Source organism: Gossypium arboreum, chromosome 4 (genome assembly GCF_025698485.1).
Source record: "Gossypium arboreum isolate Shixiya-1 chromosome 4, ASM2569848v2, whole genome shotgun sequence".
Taxonomy (NCBI): Eukaryota; Viridiplantae; Streptophyta; class Magnoliopsida; order Malvales; family Malvaceae; genus Gossypium; species Gossypium arboreum.
The window spans coordinates 87,316,943-87,333,307 of record NC_069073.1 but is presented as its reverse complement, the minus strand read 5'-3'; the positions used below and the strand labels follow the sequence as shown (position 1 = coordinate 87,333,307).

At 34.6% G+C, this 16,365-nt stretch overlaps 3 protein-coding genes across 5 annotated transcripts; 1 reads left to right on the top strand and 2 right to left on the bottom strand.

Moving 5' to 3' along the window:
• Window positions 1-624: 624 nt before the first annotated feature.
• On the bottom strand, window positions 625-2,794 carry LOC108458324 (tyrosine-protein phosphatase RLPH2-like). The gene is made up of 4 exons (XM_017757677.2): window positions 2,096-2,794; window positions 1,651-1,718; window positions 1,246-1,425; window positions 625-1,118 (listed from the first exon to the last, which is right to left on the bottom strand). Exons 1-4 carry the CDS (start codon window positions 2,604-2,606, stop codon window positions 957-959), a joined length of 921 nt encoding a protein of 306 aa, XP_017613166.1. The 5' UTR covers window positions 2,607-2,794; the 3' UTR covers window positions 625-956.
• Window positions 2,795-10,458: 7,664 nt separating this feature from the next.
• On the top strand, window positions 10,459-13,856 carry LOC108460859 (uncharacterized). Of its 3 annotated transcripts, none has more exons than XM_017760549.2 (12): window positions 10,459-10,810; window positions 10,959-11,091; window positions 11,184-11,257; window positions 11,345-11,391; window positions 11,488-11,638; window positions 11,732-11,776; window positions 11,856-12,060; window positions 12,151-12,212; window positions 12,338-12,438; window positions 12,994-13,048; window positions 13,142-13,183; window positions 13,405-13,856. In XM_017760549.2, exons 1-12 carry the CDS (start codon window positions 10,627-10,629, stop codon window positions 13,581-13,583), a joined length of 1,278 nt encoding a protein of 425 aa, XP_017616038.1. In that variant the 5' UTR covers window positions 10,459-10,626; the 3' UTR covers window positions 13,584-13,856. The 3 variants fall into 3 exon arrangements, with proteins under 3 accessions (XP_017616038.1, XP_017616037.1, XP_017616036.1); XM_017760548.2 differs by having other exon boundaries at window positions 10,462-10,810; window positions 11,190-11,257; window positions 13,136-13,183; XM_017760547.2 differs by having other exon boundaries at window positions 10,462-10,810; window positions 13,136-13,183.
• Window positions 13,857-13,909: 53 nt separating this feature from the next.
• On the bottom strand, window positions 13,910-15,398 carry LOC108460860 (light-harvesting complex-like protein OHP1, chloroplastic). Its single transcript, XM_053027333.1, has 4 exons — window positions 15,004-15,398; window positions 14,582-14,823; window positions 14,252-14,374; window positions 13,910-14,157 (listed from the first exon to the last, which is right to left on the bottom strand). Exons 2-4 carry the CDS (start codon window positions 14,723-14,725, stop codon window positions 14,089-14,091), a joined length of 336 nt encoding a protein of 111 aa, XP_052883293.1. The 5' UTR covers window positions 14,726-14,823; window positions 15,004-15,398; the 3' UTR covers window positions 13,910-14,088.
• Between the last annotated feature and the right edge of the window lie 967 nt (window positions 15,399-16,365).

The following is a 16,365-nucleotide window of genomic DNA, read 5'->3' as shown; positions in this document are numbered from 1 at the left end:
AACTATTAAATAATTTTAATCTTCATTATTTATATATGGGGTCAATTTAGTCTTGATTCTAAAAAAACATTTAACCCTCAACATTTACACATTGAGCAATGAATGAACTCGCATTATCGATCGTCAAAGCCAACATCAAATAACAAATTTCATTGATAAATAGGAGCAATTAGAATACTACCACTTAAACCTTTTATAATGTCGTCCTTACATTTGACTTAATGGAAAAATAAAAAATAAGAAACAAAAGACTCAAATTTTAAAAAATAACCAATTCAATTCCTTAAAAAAAAATGTACTCACTTCGTTACAATCCAATTTCAAGTCTAATAGCTTCAATTTTTTATGTTTTGAATTGCTTCATCAATGGCAGCCAGCTCAAGCTAACAAAAATGAGGTAATTGTCATTGAGAGCTATCATGCTTCTAACCATTTGAAGCATAAGTAAAGCCATGTAATCAAAGATTATCTAGTTTAATTATAAAATACACATTATGTATTGAATTAATTAATTTGTAAATATTAAGGGTTAAATCTTTTAAAAATAAAATTAAACAGAAAAAATTTGTTATAATATAAATTTTAATAACCGCCACATTATCATGCCATTAGTTTACGTAAACATTTTAAAAAAAATTAAATCACTTTCTTAGCAAATATTGTCCAACCCAAACTTTTTACCTAGAGCTCTTTCCTACCGCAATGCTAAATTTGCCCCCAAAATACTTGACAGCTTGCAGAAGAACCCGGTAAGAATTAAATACCAGTTAACTGGTTCCCAGATAATCTGTTAATTGACGTTATAACAAACTTATCACAAGCAAATTTACCAAATAAGTACCTCCAAATTCACATTTACTCCTATTAGCTTGACCATACTTTATGTCCCCAAAACAAGGGATTATATGCTTTCTTAAATTCAAAAACCAGAGCTAATTGATGACTAAAACATGAAACTAAGAAAAATTATCAGTGTCGCGGACTATCTTCATTGAAGGAAGCACGATTGCAGCCACCGGATTACCCTCCAATCCTCCGCCTTCGTCAATGATCAATCTAAGACCTTCTATGTGAAGTTTCCCATGGTGACCACTCACCAAAATTGTTTCAGTTAGCTCCTGCATGATATTCAACACCAACACTTGCATCAGTCGACTTCATGTCATGAGAATCATTTTATTAAGTGAGCGCATGGATACCAAAGATGAATATGAGTTGTGTGATGGGCTGTGAACCATTCGTTACCTTGGGGATGTCCCAAACATCCTTTCTCCCACTGAGATCTGTGACCTTGGGCACACGAGCATCCCTGGCTTTCAAAAATTCCAGCTGCTCTCGGACATTTTTACCTCTCTCTAAACCAGCATGTACAGCAATTAATTTACAATGCTTAACTCCTTCCTGTGTCTCAATACAGACATCATCCTGCAGAAATTGCACGCTGAAAACACTAAGTCTCCACTTTCACTTTGTATAGTTAAGACTATAACAATATAGCTAACCTGCATAACATTGTTACAGGAGACTGCATATTTGCTAGTAACTTTGTTTTGCAATTCACTGTTAAAAGTATTTTTGGCACATTCTGACCACACAGTATTCTAAATGCCAAGAAGAGCAAATAGATGAGAAGTTGAATTGAAGGAATACCTCTTCATGAACCCAAGCCATATCTGCTAGAAATTTCTTGTGGTCTTCTGGAACAGCCTTCATCAACTCTTGGACATCAAAAATAAATCATGGTTTTTGTTAGAATAAGATCAATTAAATCCATATTGAAGATTAAACCACTAAAAATTCTGCCAGTCAAACATAACATACACTACTGAAAACCATCAATCTAATACTATCATTCCTTCCTTCAAAAGCATACAACCAAGTATCATAACATAAAAGGAATCGACCCAATACTTGGATCATACCTTCCAAAATCTCAACTAAAATTGCATGACTAAGGACCAAACGCAACAACCACTTCAAAAATGAACACCTAAGAGTATTAATCTCTATATACCAATGAATTAAATCCATACAAGAAAAAGGAATAATCCAAACACCCAAAATTAAATTAAAAAAATGAAAAAGCATGCATTACCAGAAGATCCATGAGAAACTCCATAAGATTCAAAGGTAGGAGCAGCATCATAAATTGAGCCTTTGTAATCAATCCCTTTGGCAGCATTAAACTTAGCCTTTATCGAACCACCCCATCTCCTCCCTTGCAAATGCATCTTTTCATACCCTTCTCCCTTGTACCACCCTTCTCTTTCCTCATTATCAGCATACTCCTGCCATGTCTCCTTCGCTTCAAACTCACCTGCCAACGCCCCCACAAACCCGCCGAAAGCAAAGTCATGGTTTCCCGATAAAAAAACATGCTTCTGATTTGGATATCGCTTGGGCAAGGTGATTAAAAAATCCATCACTTTGCGCGTGTCGGGTCCACGGTCACAGTAATCGCCTAGGAAGATAACGGTGGCGGTGTTGAAGGAGTCAGGGTCGATTTGGGATCGGAGGTTGGACCAAAGATTGAGGAGTTTGGTGAGGTAGCCATGGATGTCCCCTACGCAGATTACAGTTCTAGGTTTGTTGTTGGGATCTGTCATTCCCTTTTTGATAGAAATCAAAAGGGGTAAGCAAAAAATTGGAACAGTGAATAGTTGATCCTTTGTTTCTCCGGGTTTGGTCGGGAATCCGGGAAGTTATCAGTTTCTGTAACTGTTTTCTTTTTAATGGAAATAAACGATTCCATATTCATAGGAGTTACCTCAATTAAGCTAAACTATCAAAATAGTAATTTGATTCATATTCCATTTTAATCCCCTATATTTCAAATATTAAGTTTAGTCCCTTGTAATTAGTGTAACTGTAAGCATATATGGCATATTAAATTATCATTTTAAATAAAAATTTTACGTTAAATTCTATCATTTATCCATATATTTTTTCATTTTAATAATTTAAATTTTTTCTTTTATGTTTTTAACTTTTTCTTTTTTTTTATTTTATATTCTCTTATGCTTCTTCCTCTAGTTTTTTTCCTTCTTCATTTCTTTTAACACATTTTTTCTAGCAAAGTGGGGCTAACAATACAACAATTAAGAACAAACTCAAACAACAAGGAAATTGGGGTGGAAAAGAAAAAGATTGATTTGGATAAAGGGGTTTTACGAGTATTGGTTTAGATAACCAAACATCCGAAAAAAAATTTGATTGGAAAAAGGTATTAAACTATTCACATCCCTAAACTCATTTTTAACACTTGTAGATATAAGGAAAGGTATCATCAACCCCTCGATAAACAGAAAAACGAAAGACTCCACCCAAGTAAATTGTGTATCACAAATCCGCCAGAATTAGTACGCGCTCATATAGGCTCAGTTCATTAATTTTTACCAAGGGAACGATCTGGTACAATATGTAAGCCCAAGACTCCGCCAACACCTGTAGGCAAGAAACTGCCATACGTGGAAATTACGAATCCACCATTCGCACTAGGGCGGTTTAAAGACCCTTAAATACCTAAAGGTAAGCTAGATTACTCAAATGAGTGGGGATATTTGTCTTTGAATTGAGAAGAAGGATTCCCTAATATGGATAGGTTTCCTGAAGACTGCTCTTAATCACCACGAGAGAAAATTTTGAGAACGAAATCTTCTTTAAAGGTGGGGTAGTTGTCACACCTGGCCCCCTAAGTATCCAACATAAAAAAAAAGCCCGGGAGCCAATTTGATGAAAAAGGGAATTTGAGGGCTTTAATGAGATATTTAGAAAACTTGAGTGGCTAGTTATGGGATCATTAAATTTCAAATCTAGTTTAGTTAGATTGAAATCAACTAATTCCATAGTAGGAAACATAATAATTAGGATTGAGTGGCGGCAATGGTCTATGGAGACCATACCGATGGAGTATATATATGTGTATGTATGGGAACATAATTCCTCTTAGTTCTAATTCCAAAATATTTCTCTCTAAGCATTATCTTCTTCATTAGCCCTAAAGAAGAAGAGGATATAGTTGAAGGAAGTTTTTCATGTTGCAACCATAATGCTAATTTTAAGTCTAGAAGTAGAAAGATTGGGAAATAGTAAGTTTCCTTATTCCTTTAAACTTATGGATTGAAGAAAATGAGTAGTAAGAATCCTATAAGATTTTGTATAATTATAAATTTTGGGTTCTAAAGTTGTTTGTATACAAGTAAATCGATAAAGGGTTGTTATGCTTAACTGTCAAGACGAAAAATGCTGTGATGTTTGGACAAGCTAAGTTGTTAATGACAAGGAAGCAAGGTGAGTTTCTACCTCCCTTTTCTGGTATGCTGTGTGTTTAGCATGAATGTGCATTAATTCTAGAGTGAGTCCCATGATGATGCATGTTTTCTATTGCATGTGAATGGTTGTCTTCTAGAGGTTAAGTAAGTTATGTGTATCTGTCAGCATTATGTTATGAAAGCCTTGTAATGTTTGTTTGTTTATGGTGAGACATGAGAGGGGGTTATTAAAGGGTTTAGGTGAAGTTAGGACGGGAAAAAGGTGTGACTCTATAGATACCGTCATACGGTGTCATTGTGTGCACCCGTGATATGCGAAGCTCCAAGCCTTGTGGAGGAGACACTACGATGTTCAAGCATCAAAGTTAGGACAATAAATGGAGGAATGGTTGGAATATAACAGAAAAAGTGAATAAGAAATATCATGGCCAGGCCATGGGTCTGATCGGAGGCTATACGCCAAAAATGAGTAAGACCATAAATGAAAGATGTTATGGAATCATGATAGAAATGAGTAAGACCATTGCTAAAAAAAGCTATGACATCATATGAAAGCGCGCCAGAATGGTAAATAGGACTAAGATCATAACTGAAAGACGCTATGACATCCTTTAGTAGTCCATCGGGATGATAAACATGGTTTATATTGTGTAAGACCATAATTGAAATACGTTATGGCATCATAGATAGTCCGTCGGGACATTAAACATGGATAGTTTGCCAGGACAGTAAACATGGGGATCCCAATATGTAAGTCCATATTTAGACTATGACAACCAATGGAATCTGTCAGGACATTAAACATGGTGTATACTGTGTAAGTCCATAACTCGGTTATGGCAACATAGAGAGTCCACCAAGATAGTAAACATAGTGCGACCTGTCAGGTTAAAAGACTTGGGAACTTCCACTAAGACCTTTAACTTGGGGTAAAAGAGTGAAAAATCGTAGCTCAGTTGCATCATCATGAATACTCAGCAGATAAGTAACACCCCTAACCTGTATCCGTAGCCGGAACAGGGCTACGAGGCATTACCAATCAATTACAACATACAACATACAATTCTCATACATGAATCTATTATCACATAAAAATTAATCATATTGTACCTTATAAGGCTCTACGAGACCTTAAAACATGCTTAAAAGAGGTTCGAGACTAAACCGATAACATTTAAAAACTTTAAGGAACTTATAAAATTTTTATGCATACAGGGTTCACACACCCGTGTGAACAGGCCCTGTGCCTCACACGGCCACCAAACACGCCCGTGTCATAGGCTGTGTGAAAACAGGACATACATACTGACTTGCACCACACGGTCGAAGACACGCCCGTGTGCCATGGCTGTGGGAAAACTGGGGGGTATACTGACTTGGGTCACACGGCCAGCCACACGCCTATTTGCCAGCCCGTGTGTCACACACGGCCAGTAGACACACCTGTGTGTCTAAGCCGTGTAACTTACTGACTTGTTTTAACTCAGTTAAAGCAGACACGCGGTCAAAACACACGCCCGTATGCTTAACCGTGTAGGGCGAAATTAGGCTTGGTTTAAGCCATATTTCTCATCCTCCTCAAGCATATCTATACCACATCATTTCATACCATTTCAATACAGTCAAAGGCAACCAAAGCATGCTATTTTATACATATTTCATGCCATTTATAAACCATTCATTCAACCCCTAAAATCATAACCAAAAACATACCACATCAATATGTCATATCCAACATTTTTCACCTAACTTACTTATGCATATTCTCATCATTTTATCAACTAATTCATGCCACAAAATATACCAATTCATCATCTTAAAACTAAGCCATAAGATGTCATTTTTTTCTCAACTATGATACATCATTGATAATTAGCCAAATCAATTAACTATCTAGCCAACACATGAACTATACTAAACTTGCCAAAACATAAGGCATTATATTTATCATATATCACTTATCAAACTTATGAATTAAGCCAACTTATATGACCAAATACACACCAACATTTACAAGCCAAATCTCATGGCTAAAATCATAACTCAAAACGTATTATCATATCACTAGCTTATACATGCCTTATACCATATTTACAAAGCATCCAAAAGTACCAACAAGTAGTCGATAGTGTGATGATGGTTCCTGATGATCCTTGATGTCCGAGCTAGCTTTAATAATCTATAAAACAGGGAAGAACACACAAAGTAAGCTTTAAAAGCTTAGTAAGCCATATACAAATAAATTACCACATGATTCAACTCCATTTCCATCAAATAAGCAAACTATGAATAAGCATATATAAGTTTACAAACCTTTCCCAATGTATACATATTCAATATCACATGTGAATTCATCAAATACTTCCCTTTTCAATACCCGTCTGAATCTCATACATACCTGAGTTACTTAACTCGTTCACACATTCTTTCTCGACTTGACTTTGCCCGTTGAACCTTTCAAAATTGTTAAGGATACTCGAAAATCATGTATAGCTTGTATAATACCATATCCTAAATATGGTCTTAAATGTTATCACATATCGATGCCAATGTCCCAAACATGGTCTTACACAAAATCATATAACTATGCCAATGTCCCAGACATGGTCTTACACGTAATCACAATACAATGCCAATGTCCCAGACATGGTCTTACATGTAATCACATCTCGGTAAACCTAATGTCATGACATTTGTTTCCTTAACTATTCTTAAGGTTCGTATGGGACTTTCAGATATCATAACTTTGACGATTCTTGCTCGTATTTGCTCGTTCAACATTCATAGCAATTCAATGACAAATAAACATTTATAAATCAATTTAAAGGTGTTTATCTGCATATGAATTTACCTCGTATATACGTTGAACGAATCAGATCGACTACTTGACAACTTTCGATTTCCTTCGATCTAAATTTGATTTCTTTCTTTCTTGAACTATATGAATTAAAATTTAACTCATTTAATCACCTATTCATTCAATTTCATCCAAAAATACCTATTTGGGCATTTTTACACTTTAGCCCTAAAGTTTTACATTTTTTTCTAATTTGGTCCTTATTTCACAAAAACACAAATTACACTAAATTTGACAAAACTCATGCTTGGACGAATTACCATAGTGCCCCTAGCAGCCCATATTTCACATTTATTTACACATTTAGCCACACAATTTCACATTTTCACAATTAAGTCCCTATTTGACATTTTTGTCAAAAATCACTTAACAAAACTTTAATATATCAATGGAAATTCACAAAATCACCAAAAAACTCAAAAATTAGGGCACAGGCTAGTTAGTACTCAAAGCAACTATCACAAAAATGTAAAAATCATCAAAAATCGAGCTCAAAACACTAACCAATCAAGCTTGCAAGTGTCGAACCCTAAAATGCTCTCCAAAGCCTTATTTTATTTTGATATTAGGTTATGGATGAAGGAAATGAGATGATTTTTGATTTTGTTTTATTTAGTCTAACTTAATAAATTTAAATTAAATATTTAACCTTAATGAAACCATTATAAGTTCACCTAATATATGCCCATTTATGTCAAATTTCACTATCAATGGTATAATAACCTCATAAGGACCTTCCATTTAATAAACCATAGCAATTAAGCACTTTAAACAAGTAGAATGCAACTTTTGTATTTTACGCGATTTAGTCATTTTTCTCAAATTGAACAATTAAACGATAAAATTAACTCACAAAATTTTCACACATACATGTTGTCATGCTGTAAACACATAAAATAATATTAAAATAATTTTCTGACATCCGATTTGTGTTTTTAAAACCACTATTCCGATTTAACTAAAACTAGGTTGTTACACGATATGGTGAACATGAGACTTCACAAAGTGAAAAATCTTAGCTTGGTGATGAATTTTGGAAAAGAACACTAAATGGAATGGACTCTAAGGCTTATTGAACAAGAGGATGTACCAAATGAAGGAGCGAAACATCAAGGTCCGCGGATAAAGGCTGAGTTACTAGGATTGACAAGGAAGGAACTCGCCCAAGGTTTGTCTAGGGTGGGTAGTCTGCTAGGAAAAAGGGAGGGTAAGGATTTGAAACCCAATACGCCAATATTAGTTAGCCAATGACTGACATGTGAATCTCCCACCCAAGGCGGCGAAGGGGGAATAGAAAAAAAAAACTTGGATGAGGTGTTTTCGAGTTTGTATTCCTTATGAACCTCTACCTCAGAGGGAATATGTATACATTACAAATTAAGGAGTCGATCAACTGTGGGCTTCAAGAAAAAAAGGAAGATAAAGACATATTGATACAATCTGCTAATGGCCAAGGGTGACCAGGGAGTAGAAAAAATATCCTTTAGTGTTTATTTTTTTAAATTTAAATTTTTCTATATGGTTGTCACGCAGAAACTCACTAAATTCTATTCAATTTACCAACGGTTTGTTTTATTTGCAGGAATAAGCTTTCACTTGAAAATTGTGCAGAGGGCCGAGTAGACTTCTCTAACCTGAAGAAAAATGAAGGGATAGTCGTAACTGCGTATAGAGGGACACTCCTAGAGGTTATGCCTCACAGCTTTAGTCAAATATTAAATGAAGATGTAAAGTAACGATTTAAAAAAAAAAGAGCAAAAAAAGATGTATATTTTAGTTTAAACTATTGTGTATTGCTAATTAGTCGAAAATATAATTCAAAGGTGTTAACCAGTTATTCAAGAGTTGTATCATTCGGAAAATCAAACTTGGAGAATAGGTCGGGTATGGGTGTTACACAACCAATATGATAACAAGTCACTTGGATGAAATCTTCATCTCTGAATGAGGGTGGCATGAATTTAGTCAATGTTATGGCTTTCTTATGTTTGCACACCTAGTTAGCCTCATCTTTCTTTAGGGCACTCTAGGATTTGACAACTTGGCTGATTTCGAGATCGCCTTGGCTGATATCAAGACTTTTAATAGTTTTAGGGGATACTTCTTTCCACTTCTTCCACGTGTGACAAGTGTCCAAGCATAATCATTGTTGCCTTTTTTAGGAAGATGCTTGCTCCCATTCTCTTGCAAATTGCCCTTCAAACTCACAACTAGGGTCAAAATGATAGGATCAAAAGAGCCAAACTTTATCACCAAATTTAGTTGAGGAGCCATTTTGACTGACGTCAAGTACGACAATACTGCTTCTTCCTCGAACTCAATTTTTCCATCTTCATAGAGTTACAAAAATTTATCCTTCAATATGAAGAACATTTTAAGAGGGTGGTTGATCAAGTGATGATATTTGCAGTAGTTTGGATCATTAACTTTATTAGCTTTTTTAGGTCACTTAACCTTTTGCAACTAAATTAGCTTATTTTTAAGACGTTCTTCCAACATACTTGAAATGTTAGAATCAAGAAAAGGGATACTTCTTTTCTTACCTCTCCTTTAGAGTAATTTTCCTTTTGCTTTTATCTTGAGATGGACAAGACTGCTTGGATTTCAAAGGCACCTTGAGAGGCTTTAGGCCAGTTTAGTATTGCTTCTTAGAAGTACTTTTAAGATAAAAAAACATTGCCAAACAAGATGCTTTTGAGCTTTTCAAAAGTGCTTTTGGGAAAAAAAAAAGTTTTACAAAAGCAATTTTTTGACCAAAAGCATAAGCAAAAAATTTTAGTTTTTATTCAAAAGTACTTTTTGGCCCAAAAGTGTTTTTGAGAAGCAATGCTAAATTAGCCTTTAGTCACTTAATATTGATAAGTTTTAAAACTTAAAAAGTTTCCATTTTGGTCACTTGTTAATTCAATGTTATTGCACACTCATTTCAGTCACTCAACTTTAATAAGTTTTCATTTTGACCACTCATTTTATCTTTTTTAAAAAATAAATTTATTGTTGTTTTCAAAAAACTAAAATTAATACTCAATAAACCCTAGTTTTTCCTTTTTACTAGAAAAAAATTAAAATTAATTCTTAAAAGGTAAAATGAGTTACCAAAATAAAAACTTATTAAAGTTGGGTGACTAAAGTGAGTGTACAATAATATTGAATTAATGATGAGTGATCAAATGAAAACTTATTAAAGTTGAGTGACTAAAAATGAAAGTAGTTATTGACAGTAGTGCCCATATGCAAATATTTTATTTTTGATATCGAAAATCAAAACTTATAAAAGTCTGAATCACAAATGTAGAGTTTAAAAATAAAATTAAAAAAAAGGGAAACGGCGTCGTTTAGATGAGACCACGTTAACATGCAAGAAAATTAAGGGAGGCAAAGGCTCTAGCTAGCTTCATTTTCTTGTGTCCTAGCAACTCGTAAGTAATAAGGATAAACAAAAACCCTTCTGATCATTAAAATTAGGGTTTTAGCAACAAATAAAAGCAACCATCACCGATGATTCATGCAGCAGTTAAGCTATCGAAATTGGTCATTTCCCTGTCTCGAACTTCCTCAGTAGCTGCAACTTCATCGCAGCCTTTGAGATTCCTCCACGATGGAACCAACGGTCCCAGTTCCAACCCAGTCGCTGTTCAGATGATCAATTACGCTCTCTCACATGCCAGGTCCCAGAAATCAGGTTTATACTATCATCCATTTAGCTAGTGTTCCCATTTCTGAACTGGTAACGAGTATAGTTTTTATTTAATTATTTATTTTTAATGGTCTTTCATTCTTTGTCTAAATCTATATTTTGTTTTTAAATTATGAGTGATTGGTTTTGGTAGATGAATCATATGCTCAAGGCATGTTGATATTGGAGCAGTGTCTTTCTACTCAGTCAAGTGAAAGTGAAGGTCAATTTGCTCAAAATTCTATTGGAACGGTGTTACTTGCAATGTCTAATTTGTTATATGAAAGGTAATTCTTTCTCGGCTTCTTTACTTTTTTTTTTCTTTCCCATTTTATTTATTTATTTATTTTTATTGGGAACTGATGATGATCGGTTTTAGAGGAAGATTTGAAGAAGCAATTGAAAAGCTGCATGGAGTTCAGGGTTTAACGCGTTCCTCCTTGGGTGTTAGAGGTAAAATTTTACTGTTTCAATTTACATCTTCCGACTATTTCTTGTTTGGAATAAAAGGGTATTCACTATATCTGGTATTTGGTATAGTTGCTGCTACGGAAACTCTTGTTGGTCTTTATTTGCAGTTGGGCCAGGTAGGTGAATCCCTCAATTACTACTTTTTTAGTTTAGACTAATGACATGTAGCATATATGATTTCAATTTATATGGAGATGGTTCTCTCTATATAGGATGATACTTCATCAGTGCTCGCAGATAAATGCTTAGAGTTTTTGCATAAAGATGATTTAAGAAGTAATGGTGGGAGCAAAGAATCTTTGATTGTTCGTGCTAAAGCAGTGAAGGGGCTAGTTGAGCTTGTCACTGGTAACCTTGAGTCAGGTAAAGTAAAGACATGGCCCAAGTTTTGGTTCAATTTTTTGTTGTCTCCTTGATTTGTGTGAATACTGAATGTGAGCTGCATCCAATTTGCAGCCGAATCATTTTTTCATGGAGTCCAAGATACTGAAGCTAGGAATGGTGAGGGTCTTTCAGTTTCTTAGTTGCTAATTGACTATAGAAGAGAGTCGTGTATGATATTTGCTGTTGGGCAATTCAGGCACTGCTGTTTTATCTTATGGAGAATTTCTACATGCTACACAACAATTTTCTCTGGCCAAAGAATTATACCAAAACATAATTGAAGGGGTGCCCAAAAATGAAGATTTTAGTGACATGAATACCTTGGCAATTTGTAATATGGCTTCAGATGAAGTTTTGCTCGCTGCAACCTTTGCCTTGGGGCAACTTGAGTCACACATGGGGTGATTTTATGGTTACTTGTTAATATCTTTGTTTCTTTATCTGTTGCAACACTTTTTTCTTATCAATGTCTGCAACAACCTGTGGTTCAGGAATTTTGGTGCTGCAGAGGAGATATTGACAAAGGCACTAACTAAAACAGAAGAATACTTTGGTGTGTAAATTTGGATATATGTGTATATATATTTATCTGCATAAAATCTAGTGTTTTACACTTTGAGTTGTTCTGCTTGCTAATTGCATCATTTATCTTCCCTGAGATTTATTGACTTCATGCAGGATCTAGTCATCCGAAGGTTGGTGTTGTCTTAACCTGCATAGCTCTGATGTATCGGAACAAAGCAAGACAAGAGCGATCAAGCTCTCTTCTAATTCAAGAGGTCAGAACTTCCACCTTGTGTATTTAATTAAGGGCTTTGCTTCATTAGTCTATATTTATTTATCTGTTTTTGAAGTCTTGCTTGGTTTAGTCAGTTGTAGGACACAGATCTCCTTGCTGCGTTTTTTGTTTCCATTCTCTTTCAATTTGTTAAAAGAAAACTGCAAAAGAGGGGAGACTGGATGCTGTGTAATCCAGTAAGAAAAGAAGAAAAATTTAGAATGGCTTCTGATTAGAGGTTTGAATGTTAAAGTGGATAATATGTAAATGTAGTACATCTCAATTACTGAAAAATTATTGATCTATCTATATGAGCTGCCTTGTTCTATGTTTGAGTATTGGTGTTTGCATGTATACCATCTTCAATATTAGGATCTAAGATGGCTATAGACCAGACATTGTAGAGGAAGGTCTTATAGCTGATCTAGATTGTTTAGGATTAAAATTTGGGTTGAAAAAAATAAGATAGTGATGTACTTTCCCAGATTTATTGTAGCCCACCGTTTAAATCTAAGAGCTTACGTGTTGTATTGATTCGATAATTTCTGGCTGGCAGGGACTTTACAGAAGGGCAATAGAATTTCTAAAAGCTCCACCGTTGGAGTCTAAAGGTTTGGAATATTAGAATATTTCTCTTTTGGTCTTCCTAGGTGTTTAAGCAATTGAATGTTTGACTATTTTCTCTTTTCATTGCGTAGGTGCAGAGACGAAACTGGACAGGGGGGATATTTTAGCCCTTGCAAGAGGTATGTCGTATTGTTGCACATCTTGTTTTGCATTACGTGCGGGGAGTTAACAGTCCGTGCAATGATATGCCCTAAAATTTGGTGTGACATGGCTAGCATTTTACACAATTACAACAGCAGCATATCTTAAAAATTGAGCATGGTGCAATGCTAACAAGAAATTTGTGTTTAAATTTAATTCCTTTGTGCACTGCAGTAATCTAGTCGGTTGATTTGTGCAGTTGGGTATGCAGAAGTACTTTGTGTTCAACAGAACAGGAAGACAGAAGGTGAGAAAATGAAAACATGGGCAGAAGCTGTATGGAGTAACCGTCGAATGTCACTCACTGATGTATTGGACATCTCAGAGCCTTCAAGTAAGGTGCCAGTTATAGATGCACGAATCAGCCGAGTGCTGTAGATCATCTTGTGTTTTCTCAAATGCAGTAATTAATTATGCTTTGGTTGTGCATTGACAAATAAGTATTCGAAATTTCTGAGATGCTGGAACAGGAATGTTAGATTGCACTATAGTTTCTTCATCTGGTTAGTTTTGTCAGAATATCCTTAGCAATAAGTTAATATTCAGCAGATTGTCGGATGATGATTGTGTGCAATAGAAGAGAAACATCTATAAACTGCTATACCTAAGTTTAATGCGATATGACCTTATCTTTCTTGTAGGGTATACAAACATGTCAAAAGCTTATGATTTAAAAAATTAGATTGTACTTTCAAAACTGAGAATTTGAAGCTTGAACACGGCAAACATGAAGTACTTCATATGATAGTCAAAAGTGTTACAGAATTAAGATATGGAATACATAATGTGTTGTGATTTTTAATACAACAAAAATATGTTTACTTGTTCACAATAAAGCGCCATTTAGATAGAGCTATCGTGCTTGTTTCCTTGGGTTGAATCTTTACAGAGGAATGTCAAGACCTTTGCCGACATCTACCCCAATTGTCTGAAGTATTCCCTTGTTTATAATCTGCAAAACGCAAAAGCCCACACAATTATCTCTATTGCCAAAGTTTTAGCATATAACTCTATTGCCATTGGCCGATACAGAAAAGGTGTCTTACCAGTTCTACAATGAAAATACCAATTATGCCAATCATACAAGCCCGGGAATTCCATATTTCAGCTGTCCTCGTAAATCCAAGAAATGGTGCTTTGAATTTTGGTTCTACTTTTGGCACTTCAACCTGAATTTTCTTTTACAGAAACAAATTTTTTTGTAAACAAAAACCCAGTATAGATGGAAGATAAAAACAGAAATGGTGCTTTGAATTTGGGCTCTACTTTTGGCACTTCAACCTGAATTCCTTTTTTTTTCTTTTTTTACAGAAACAAATACCAGTATAGATAAAAGATAAAAACAATAAGAAGCCAGGAAAAAACCAAGAACGTACACCAGCAGGAAGCTTGGCAGCTAGAACCTTGAAGGATGTTCGATTTCTGAAGGTTGTCGTGTTATGATACTGATTTTGGCGATGAATTGTTAAGGGCTTAGTTGGAAGAAGTGATGGGGAGGAAATGAGCGAAGAAGTAGCCATTGTCAACAGTCTGCAACCAAAGCCAAAGCTATCGTGTGGCTTATTTGTGCTTTTATCTACTTCAAACTCAAAAGCCAGTGGGTCCCCATAACAAGAGCCTTGTGGTTGTGGTTGTCGGGTTTTGTTTTACATACGGTTACCGTGCAGACAAGTCATTGCAGTTAGAATAAATTATTGCCTAATATACTAAAAAACTCTTAAACTAAACTAGCTAACCTGTAGCGCTCGTAACCAGATTAATTAAAAAAAAAAAGCCGAAATTTAAGGCGACGTCTTACAATGCGGAAACTTTCGTCGTTGTCATCAAAATGTTGACATCAGGTCTCCGTTGACTGCAAAGTTTAATGACAGGAGTGGCGGCCATTCCTTCTCGTACAGAGACGACGTGGAACCAGAGAATTGGGCCGCATGAGGGACGGCGGAGGAAAGGCCGACCAAAGCGTTCATGCGACCTGATAGAATGCTCTAGGCCTCGGATCTTGCACCAGTGTAAGTGAAGGTGCAGCAAGGGTGATAAGCCCTGTACATTTTGTAAACGATCTCTCCCTTTGCCATCGGTCCCGTCATCGCCATTTTCGGTTCTGCTTGTTTTGAGACCGCTTCTTCTCCTTTTTGTTTTTAAAAGATTAGTTTGGATTTAGGATTACTTGAATAAAAATATAAGTTTGAGAAAAATATAAATTCAAAAGATAATTTCGACAAAAAAATAAGTATAGTTTAGAAAATGGGTTGGATCTCTAGTAGAAGTATGTATGGGCTGGGTTGAGTTGGATTCAATTAAAAATTTAAGTTTATTTATTAGTTTTGGGCTTGGTCCGAAAAATGGGTATAAAATTTTGCCCATGCTCAATCTGGTTAAAATGTTAAAACTCGACTTGTTCATATTAATTTTTATATAATTTTAAAATATGTATAATGTATAAAAAATACTAAAAGATCAAAATAAATATTTTTCAACAAATTAAAAATAAATTTTAAAAATATTATAAAATCAAAATAAATATTTCCTAACAAATTGGAAATAAATTTTAAAAATATGTATACTTAAGTAACACTAAGATAGATGCAACTTAATAAGCAAATACCTCTAAAATAATAACAAAATTAACAAATGTCTTTAAAATAATAACAAAATTAATAATAAAATAAGTTTTATACAATATCTAAACAATAACAACAAAATAGTAGCAACATAATAGTAAAATGGTAGCAAAATAGGAGAAAACAATAAAAATAATATTAAAATAATATTAATGCTCAAATGACTAAAATGTTACAACACGATAACGTAAGTGACTAAAATATAACCTAAAACAAACAAAAGTGATATTTTGATAGTTTACCCCTATTTTTTTATATTTATTATATTAGTTTATATAATTTTTAGTTTTTATTAATGAAAATTTAATAAGGTTAAATATAAAGTTGGTACCCGAACCTATCCACTTCTCCCAGATTGATACTCATGATTTTTTTTAATCTCAGATTGGTACCCAAACTTTATTTCTATCCACTAATTTGGTACCTAAGCCTAACGATGCCAAAAATTTTATTGATGTGGTAGCACTGGCCACTCGCATGCTGCCATGTGTCATTCTCTTTGGTCTGCAAGGCTGTTCCCTTTTTAATGATTTTCCATT

Coding starts and splice junctions, on each gene's coding strand:
- LOC108458324 (XM_017757677.2), bottom strand. CDS start 2,606: ATGACAGATCCCAACAACAAACCTAGAACTGTAATCTGCGTAGGGGAC. Junction 1,426..1,650: donor TGGCTTGGGTTCATGAAGAG/GTATTCCTTCAA, acceptor CAATTTCTGCAG/GATGATGTCTGTATTGAGAC. Junction 1,119..1,245: donor ATGTTTGGGACATCCCCAAG/GTAACGAATGGT, acceptor AATATCATGCAG/GAGCTAACTGAAACAATTTT.
- LOC108460859 (XM_017760547.2), top strand. CDS start 10,627: ATGATTCATGCAGCAGTTAAGCTATCGAAATTGGTCATTTCCCTGTCT. Junction 11,392..11,487: donor TTTATTTGCAGTTGGGCCAG/GTAGGTGAATCC, acceptor CTCTCTATATAG/GATGATACTTCATCAGTGCT. Junction 13,049..13,135: donor TCCACCGTTGGAGTCTAAAG/GTTTGGAATATT, acceptor TTCATTGCGTAG/GTGCAGAGACGAAACTGGAC.
- LOC108460860 (XM_053027333.1), bottom strand. CDS start 14,725: ATGGCTACTTCTTCGCTCATTTCCTCCCCATCACTTCTTCCAACTAAG. Junction 14,375..14,581: donor CTGCCAAGCTTCCTGCTGGT/GTACGTTCTTGG, acceptor AAGAAAATTCAG/GTTGAAGTGCCAAAAGTAGA. Junction 14,158..14,251: donor GTATTTTCATTGTAGAACTG/GTAAGACACCTT, acceptor TGCGTTTTGCAG/ATTATAAACAAGGGAATACT.